Source organism: Propithecus coquereli, unplaced genomic scaffold (assembly GCF_000956105.1).
Source record: "Propithecus coquereli isolate 6110/MARCELLA unplaced genomic scaffold, Pcoq_1.0 Scaffold86, whole genome shotgun sequence".
NCBI lineage: Eukaryota > Metazoa > Chordata > Mammalia > Primates > Indriidae > Propithecus > Propithecus coquereli.
The window spans coordinates 3,144,060-3,153,848 of NW_012154840.1; the positions used below are offsets into that span (position 1 = coordinate 3,144,060).

General features: G+C 34.2%; 1 protein-coding gene across 2 annotated transcripts in view; it reads right to left on the reverse strand.

Annotated features, from left to right (window-relative positions):
- The window catches only part of ATP7A (ATPase, Cu++ transporting, alpha polypeptide), a 67,159-nt gene that overhangs the window by 16,806 nt on the left and 40,564 nt on the right, over positions 1-9,789 (reverse strand). The window contains exons 6-13 of one of the 2 annotated variants that reach the window (XM_012664085.1): positions 8,375-8,536; positions 6,990-7,066; positions 6,561-6,786; positions 5,433-5,666; positions 4,162-4,253; positions 2,998-3,125; positions 1,836-1,990; positions 1,483-1,617 (exon numbers count right to left, since the gene is read on the reverse strand). In XM_012664085.1, the coding sequence (XP_012519539.1) occupies positions 1,483-1,617; positions 1,836-1,990; positions 2,998-3,125; positions 4,162-4,253; positions 5,433-5,666; positions 6,561-6,786; positions 6,990-7,066; positions 8,375-8,536 (1,209 nt within the window). The remainder of the gene's footprint in view (positions 1-1,482; positions 1,618-1,835; positions 1,991-2,997; positions 3,126-4,161; positions 4,254-5,432; positions 5,667-6,560; positions 6,787-6,989; positions 7,067-8,374; positions 8,537-9,789) is intronic. The other variant, XM_012664087.1, reaches the window with a different exon arrangement.

Genomic DNA, 9,789 nt, shown 5'->3' on the forward strand with positions numbered 1-9,789 from the left:
AAGAAACATAAAATTTTACTTTTTCTCTTTTTTTGCTCTATATTGAGAATGTTTTTATTAGGGACTCTCAGGAATAGCTGCAAACGTGGAACATAATTTTCAACAAATTTGATCCCGAACAAATAGAATTCTGAATCTCTGTACACTAAGACCATAAATCTACTTTTCACACTATTCTTTAAAGGCAATGAAAAAAATCACCCGGCAGGCAAAGGGAGCTTAATCACATTTCAACAAAATCCTTTCAGACATAACAATGTGAACCAAGTATATCTGCTAGTTAAGCTCTTAGTGATACTGAGTGTTTGCTAATGTGGGAAAATATGATTGGTAGCTTTGGGGGAAATCTCCTAAGACTGCTTGATCTCATGAGAAAAATTCCTTAAGAATACATATTCCAAAATACTTCCCAACAATCCTCTTGTTCAATGTGTACTTAACAGACATGAATTGTTTAAAGAAACTTTTTTATATTAATGACCATAACATGAATAGATATATAGTTGTTATGATTCTGCTTTGTTCTTTAACTGAAAGAAAAAAAACAGCATGAAACAGTGTATAGCATGGCATTTTTTTAAAATAAAGAAACACAACAAAGTGAGACTTTCTTAGTAGTAATGGTTTTACAATGCTAGGTTCTTACTAAGTTTTGAAATACTTAAATGTTTCATCTAGGAGTTGTAGATCTATAAAGAAACAGAGTTGGAAGGGACTCTCATAGATATCTAGGCTTATGGATATCTAGGTTTATGCTTTCATATATAGCATTTATGTATATCTTCATGTTTGTTGTTTGATTTCACCTACACTAAATCCAGTCCTGTAACGTAGGTATTATTATCCCTATTTTACAGATGAGAAAGCTGAAGGTAAGAGAATTTAAGTGACTTAAAAGTTATACATCTAATTTCGGGCACAAGCCAGGCCTACTTTGCCACTTTCTGACACCATAGAGAACATCAGAGAACTAGATGAGTAGGTACTAATATTATCTTATATTTGAAAAGCATTTAATAAATTATAAAGTATTTCTAATATATTATCTTATTTAACCTTCACAACAACTGCAAGTTATGCAGAATGGGTATTATTAAAACCTCACTTTATAGATAAGGAAACTGAAGCTCAGGGAGCAATTAAGTGGTCTAAGATCACACTGATGGTAAATGGCAGAGCTGAGATCCTGAGGTTTTCCTCAATACATCTATAGTCCTTTGTGAATGCAAACTCATGCTGGAAATGAGACTAAATATAAAATGTAAAAGTTTAGTACTTGCTTTTGGAAAATCAAAGTCATAACCAAAAACTTTTTCCGAAAGGAAATCTTTTATATTTATCGTAATGTAAATGTTATTCTTATCATCCTCCCACTCCAGCCCCTTAAAGATACAGGTAATTATTAAAGTTATTGCCATTTATTTGTGCAAAAGATTCACAAACTGTTTTGCATGTAGTAAAGTGTTGTTACAAGTCACTTACAGGAAAGTAGGTTTCCACAATCTCAAAATTCAGAAATCCAATTATAATCCATACCAAGAGGGTAGCGATGGAAACAAAAACGATAAAAGGAACAAAATAGCCACTAAGTTTGTCTGCAAACTGTTGGATAGGAGCCTAGAATTAAAAATAACAACAATAAGTATATCAGAGTTTCCTTTTCTAATATTGAATATAGAGTATATTTGGTAGTTAACACAAATAGGAATATTTTAATAAATTCTACATTAATGCAACTAAAATTTATCAACGGAATATGTAAAAACTAGATCAAGGTTTATACTGAGAAGGCTTTTAAGAAAAAACTTTCTGTTTCTCCTAGGGAGTTAAGTCACCTTTGATGTTTGTGCCTCCTCCACAAGTTTGACAATTTGAGAAAGGGTTGTATCTGCTCCAACATGGGTTGCACGGATAAGTAATGACCCATTCTGGTTAATGGAACCAGCAATCACTGTGCTGCCAGGTTTCTTAGCTACAGGCATTGCCTCCCCTGTATGAAGAGTAAAGATAGATTTAGGGAGCATAAAAGATCACTATCTTAAAACATGTTATTTGTTAACTGCCAAAAAACATCTAGAAAGGAGATTTTTACTTCATGAAATGCCTAGGTGAAAGTTGCCCTCCCTTTTTCCTTATGTCAGTTCTAGGCCAAACCTAGGGATACACACCTTAAACTGGAAAAACCTATTAGGTCAGCTCTTGTTAGCAGATCCTTTTGGAGTTTCACCCTAGACCTAGATCACTGGCTCTCAACCTGTTCTCAAGAAGCATATAGAAATGTGGGAGGAAGTTTTTGTTTGTATTAATGACTGGGGGCGGGGTGCATGAGGTACTGCTACTACAATTTAGTGGGCCAGGGTCAGGGACACTAAATTGTACTACGGTGTGTAAGACAGTTCCCAGAACTAAGAATTGCCCCATCCAAAATGGCAACGGCACCCCTACTGAGAAACACAGAGTCGTAAAATATTTCCAAATGGTCCGTAAGCTGAGCTTCTCCTGGGACTATCTGGAGAGTTGAGGTAGGAAAGGTGTTATTTTGGGTTCTGCTCCAGATTGGTCTTAGTTACCTGAGATCTCTAAAACTACTCCAGGCCTACTTTCTTAGAGCAGACTCTGATGTGGAAAATCTAGAGTCCTATCCTAGCTCAGACTAGACCAGTCTTTAGGGCAAGAAGATAGAATAGGTATTTGCTCAGGAAAATTTGCCAAAGTCTATCAGGCTGTACGGGAAACTGAGACAATTTCCTTTGGTTATGCATTCTAGTAATTAACAATCTTCAGTGAAAAGAGCTTTCAATAGCATAACTAAAACCACAAAATAAATCTGAGGAAATTGATTCAATACAATCTTAAAAAGAACCCATATTCTTTGCTCATATTTTCTAATTAGTTTCTCATAGTTTCTACAAAAAGATCTGCACCTTTCATGCCTGTTTTTCATTAACACTTTGGATTCACTTCACTTTCATGTCACAATCCTCTGAAAGAATGTACCTGTGATGAGGGACTCATCTACCATAGAATGTCCTTCAATAACACGACCATCCACTGGAAATTTGCCTCCTGGAACGACCTTAATGATGTCTCCACGTTGTACAAGTTCCACATCCACTTGTTCTTCACTGGACATGAGTTAACATAAAAAACATCATGATAATATGTTTCTTACCCTGACCTCCCTGTGCAAGATTTTTAGTTCATGTCAAGCTTGTGGCTCCATAATTACTTCCAGTGGAAGTTAGAACCAACATTTAAGATAGGAACTACTATGCTGTTCTTGCTCACTGTTGGTGAACAGCACAGTACCTGGCACAAAGTAGGCACTGTAAATATTAGAATTGAAAGTTCTCAAAAATAATGTAATGAATTTCATTTAACTGAACAATTTATTTATTGTGTAAATTTGCCTAAACCATTTTGAGCATAAAAATGAGAAATACAAAAGAAGGAAACTAATCATATCTTTAGCTCTAATTTCCAATTTACAAGTAACACAGAAGTTACAGAACAAGTTAAATGACACCATAAGGAAGCAAAGAGACAAATTCAGATTGTGGGATGTTCTACAAAACAACTGATGAATGTTTCTTGAAAAAGTCAACTGTATTGCAGGGGAGGAGGATGTTTCTTCAATAAGTCAATTGTATTGGGGGGAGGAGTGAAGACGGGAAAAAGAGAAGAAGGAAGGGAGGATCTCTTTTAGATTAGAAGAAATGTTAAGACACATAATAGTCAAATGCAGTGATGCATGGACCTTGTTTGAATTCTATTTCAAACAAAGAGACTTAAAAACGTTTTGGAGAGAACAGGAGAAATGTGAAATATGGATTGGGTGAGTATTAGGTGACATTAAGGAATTATTATTCATTCTTTTAGGAACAATATGGTATTATAGTTATATACGAATATGTGATTTTTAAGAGATACTACAGAAATATTTAGTAGTAAAATGATATGACTGATATTTGCTTTAAAATACTACTGAAACAACGGAAATAAAGAGAAATGGATAGGTAAAGTGTGGCAAAATGTGGATAATTATTAAATCTGAGAGATAGATTATGTGGGTTCATGATACTCTTCTATTTCTGTGTATATTTGAAATTTTTCACAAGAAGTTAAAAAAAAAAGAGAAGGGGAAAGAGTGAAGATAAATACCTCAGGAGGATATTATCAGAGTCAAGATTTACAATAGTTGCTTCTGTAGCTTGTAGTGAAATTAGCTTTGCAAGAGCCTCTGATGTTTTGCCCTATAAATTAAAACAAACAAATTGACAATGCTAAGAACAAAAAAGTTCAGGTCTTAACTAAAATAAAGATGTAACCTTTAACATTTATCCAAAAGACAGCTTTAGGAATATTAATTTATTCAAAACAGAAAATTTTTCATTTTAAAAATAGGAAGTACACAAAACATAAAAAAGCATTAGGTATAATTTATGAAGAAATAATATAAATTAATTAAGAAAAACATCAGGAACCCAACAGACACACAGGCAAAGGACATGAACAGGCAAATCATTTAAGGGGAAATACAAAAACCTGATACGTGGAAAAATGTTTATCCTTGCCATTAATGGAAGAAATGCAAACTAAAGCAACCCTCTAATACTACTTAGTGCCTACTAACTTATGAAGAATTTAGATAAGATTCAATAAGGATGAAGTTAAAGTAAAACTACTTCACTGACATATCCTTGCTGGCAAAAAGTGTTACAACTTGTAGCATGAGCCATAGAAAGATTTATAACCTTTAACCCAGTGATCACATCCTTTGTAATGTCTTCTAAGATACTAGTTGAATGGAAATGACTATTAGACATAAACATGTTCAATGCAGGATTATCTAAAATAAAAAATTGGAAACAATCTAATTGAGAACAAAACCAGAATGGTTTAGTAAATTTGAACACATTGACTTGACAATTATTATTCATAAATATCAAGTAATTATTTAGATTGTGAAAACAAGGAAAAAACTTTATAGTGTTAGGGGTACAAAGTAGTATGTATAGTATGTTTGCAACTCTGTTAAATATAAAGGCATATGGAACAGGATTAGAAAGTGATTTACATTATAGCATGGGACTGTGGGTTAATTTTTTCCATCATTATTTTAAACTGTGTGGTCACATCAACTTTTCAATTAATAATATGATATAAATAAATAAACGATAAGTATTAAATACTTCTCGAATGTCTGTTAAAATAAACAGGGATATACTATACTATCCACAGTATTAATTCCATAAATTTGGTAAATCTTCTAAATGGATATTTAACTTAAAAATATTGCTAAAACAAAAATACTTCTTTCAGTAAGTGGTTAACTACAGAAATCAACATATATTTCCAACAATTGGTCTAAAAAATATTATGGTCATTTATCTACCCAACATTTTAACAAATATCACCCTTTCTTACTTTACCTTTGCTATATGTTCCAGCCATCGTCCTAGTGCAATAAATACAAATAGCATAGGAGGTGTATCAAAGAAAGTAATAGGGTTCACTTTGGCTCTCTCATACATTGCAACCAGAAGAATAACCAAGGAGTAGGCAAATGCAATGGTGGTTGCCAGCACAATCAGTACATCCATATTCGCTGTTTTATGCTTCAGTGCTTTGTAAGCCTGAATGTAGAAGTACCAGCCTCCAAAACACTGCAACATAGGAACAATAATCACTGAATTTTTTAAAATGCTGACATTCACTTATATATCTCAATAACTTAACGTATCAATATTCACTTCTTTTGGCTTTTAGCTAATCCACAAACACTAAGGGGAGATTTTAATCTGAAACAATAGCGTTTGTATTTTAGCAGATGTGTGTGCAGAGGGAATGATTCAAATTGCTGTGCAAGTTCTTGGGGGCTATCCTCTATGATCCAATGGATATTCCATAATATAAAGAAAGTCAGACAGTTCTTGGATTTTTCTTTTTCAGGTTAGCAAAAACAAGAACTAGGAAAATAATTACATTGTTTTGTCAAGAATTTTTTATATAAAACTCACCCCCCCTTTCCAAAACTCAACCTAAGTTGTATGTCACAACTATCAGATCTGTTTGCTAGTTTTGTTGGTAAACATAACAGGAAAGCTTATTTTGTTAGTATACAGAAATAAACTTAGATGTTTTTAAATCACTATTGCCTTTTATAAGGATCAGATGAAGGAATAGATCTATTTGCTGGGAGTGTTTAATTCCACAGTAAAAGTTTATCTCAAAAGAGGAGTTGAAAACATACAGAAAGTGATGAACAAAGTGCCAGGGAGAAAAAACAAATATAAAGTCATATACAGTAGCAGATATGAATACCAAATCCAAAAAACTTGAATTGATTCTCTGCTTTGCCATTAAACAATATTCTTAGGGGTTAAATGAAATCTATTATCTACTTTAACTACTCAGTTTAAGATTATTTTTGTAAAGCATCCCCCATAAAATGATCGGACTTCTGGTTAATATCTGTTTTGCAATTGAAAATAACCTTGCCTGCCACATTTTGGTTGTTTTGCATTATTAACAAATATACTTGCTAACATTTCACTTGCCTGTACAGGTACACACAATAAAAAGGACAGGAAATTCATAATGGACAATCCTGGCAAGATCTGCCGCTCCAGAAACATGGAAGAATGAATGTTGATCATTTCTTCTTCACTCATGTTCTGATTATGGTGAAAAGTTGCAAGGTGGTGGTCCATAATCATCATATATATCATCAGCCCCATTACAGGAATACAGAAAAACAGGCTTACAAGAAAGGACCGTCTCCATCTTATATAGAAAAAATAAGAAAAGAAAAATCATTTTCATAAGTAGCTATTGGCTAAAGATTCTATGTACTATAGAGAAATACAAGTTGTGACCACTCCACCCAGTATAAGGACAATATCGTAAAAACTAACATGCTAAAAGGATGTTAAATCTGCAATGAGGAGTCAGAATCTGTTTTTTACCGACACGCCGAAAGTACTTACTGAATTATTTCTCGTTTATGGTCTAGGTGACTTGCTGACCGATCCTTCTTGACCAAAGAAGCTTCAAAACCTAGACTCTAAAGAAATTCATGAGAAAAAATTATTTTGCTGAGTGTATAAATATTATGTAGAGATATCCTAGGCCATGGTATTGTCATTAAGAACAACTCAGTTCAATTACTGAGTGCAAGTCACTCTGGAGAATGCAAAGATGAAGACATGTTTCCTGCTCTTGATTACCTTTGTTTCTAATCTTTCATCAGAGAAATTAATATTTCCTTCATTCTACTTAATGTCTACCCTATTTTTCTCAAACTAAGTTAACTAAAGTGTAATTATCCTCAGTACAGGTTCTCATTAATAGGCCACAAAAACTAATACCATACTAAATATATTATTCAAGACCTTGCTTATGTAGTCTTTACTCTTCTTCTATCAGAAAAAGAACATCAACAAAAATCATTTCCCCCAATAAAACAAAGTATAAAAAGAAAACTACACCTAGTTAAGACTTATCTGAGCATAGACAGTAATATATTTTACATTTTCAACTGCTGGGGAAAATGCTGCCATCTTACATTTGTTGGCAGTGTAGCACAGCAAAAACGGCAAGCATGAGCTTTGGAGTCAGAGTGATTAGGCTCAAATCCCAGTTACAAAAGTTACTAGCTATGTGACTATGGATAAGTAATGTAATTTCTCTTAACCTGAGTATCTTCACCTTCAAAATGAAGAGATGATGACACTGCTGTAGAAATTAAGGGTTGAAACTTTGCAATCTTGGTAACTGGCATGTCATAGGCACTCGATAATGCTAGTTTCACAAAAATGTTAATGGTATTGTCCTCTATACTAATAGGATCTTATCTGAACTATTAATACCTTTTAGATAATTAGAACACCAGTTTTATAGCACATTGAAACTTTTAAAGCACATTCATGTGTTAGCACTTAAGATTTAGTGAAGAACAAAGGATGACTCTGTCACAAAGAAAGGGTATGGTCTTTTAAATTTCTTACTTTAACTAAAAAATAGATCTTTTGGTTGACCTAAGAAATGATAAGGCACCTAGCAGGATGCTTCACTTTCTTAGTGATTAACACAAATCTTATTCATAACAAATTATACTTTATTTCCATTTTCTAAATATTTTTAAATGATTTTTGGTTCTAACTTAAGTCTTCCCCTGCAAATATACCTTGCCTAACTTCTCCTAACAAAGACCAAGAAAAAAAGGCAGACACATTTACATTAAATTTTGAGATAGATCTTGTCTGGAGTATTCAAAGGGGTCAGCTTTTTTTATTGTCTCTATCTGATGCAAACCAGAGGAAATGCTGATTGAATAGGTAAGGAAACACAAATGCAAATTCTTGGCACTTACTTCAATTGTATGGATAATATCTCTGGGACCAATAATTTCTGGATCATATTTAATATGTGCTTTGTTGGTTGCCAGGGCCACAGAGCAATAGAAGATGCCTTTGAGTTTTGTGAGGGTAGACTCTATTTTATGTACACAAGAGGCACATGTCATTCCTCTCACCTGTTAAAGACAAAACCTTTGTTATTCAGAAATATACTTTTTCTTCCATTAAACATGAGTTATAACTAAAAGGACTCGTTTAATGCAGGATTGCCATGCAAGATCTTATTTGCACTATTAATATGTTTTAGATATGATCATTAGAATCCCATTTTTATAACACATTGAACAGAGATATAGTGCCAGCTGCAACTGGGTTAGATATAAGAGGATCTCATTAAAATTCTCCCTCTTCCTGTCACTACTACTCAGTGATAGAGGATTTAACACCTAACATAGTCTCTTGTATCTAATGCCTTGCTTCCCTCTACATTTTTTTTTTATCCTGCTGAAGTATATAGCCTTTAATATTACTTCTAGTGAAGGTTAATAGATGACAAAAGTGTTCCAACTTTTTCTAAAAACATATTTTTCCCTTTATCTTCAGTGGGGTTATAGTTAGTTGGGTGTTAAATTCTAAAATTGATGGGCAGGACTTCTGGAATGATTGTGTGAAGGGCTCAGCCAAATCCTTTCCTCAAAAAACAATATGGCTGGGTGCAGTGGCTCACAACTGTAATCCCAACACTTTGGGAGGCTGAGGTGGCAGGATCACTTAAGAGGCCAGGAGTTTAAGACCAGCCTGAGCAAGGTAGTAAGACCTCATCTCTACAAAAAAAATTAAAAAACTAACTGGCCTTGGTGGTGTGTGCCTCTAGTCCTATCTATGTGGGAAGCTGAGGCAGGAGGACTGCTTAAACCCAGGAGCTTGAGGTTGCAGTGAGCTATGATGATGCCACTGCACTCTAGCCCCAGCAACAGAGCGAGATTCTGTCTCAAACAAACAAAAACCAATGATAAAACTGACAAAAGTATCAAAAAGCAACCATTGAAATACTCTTGAAATTGGCCAAAGGGCATACAACAATTTAAGAAAGATTTATTCAAGGATATCTGCTAAAGGGATACTACTGAAAATGGTGCAGTAAGGACCTCTGAAAATTCTCTCCTCCATAAAAGCAATGAGAAAACTGGCAAAAATTGTAGGAGCCATTTTGTCAGAAATCTGGAAATCAAATAAAAGCTTGCAGCAATCCAGGAAGCATTTACTCAAGAAAATCAGATGGGCCAGGCGCGGTGGCTCAAGCCTGTAATCCTAGCACTCTGGGAGGCCGAGGCGGGTTGATCATTTGAGCTCAGGAGTTCGAAACCAGCCTGAGCAAGAGCGAGACCCTGTCTCTACTAAAAATAGAAAGAAATTAATCGGACAACTA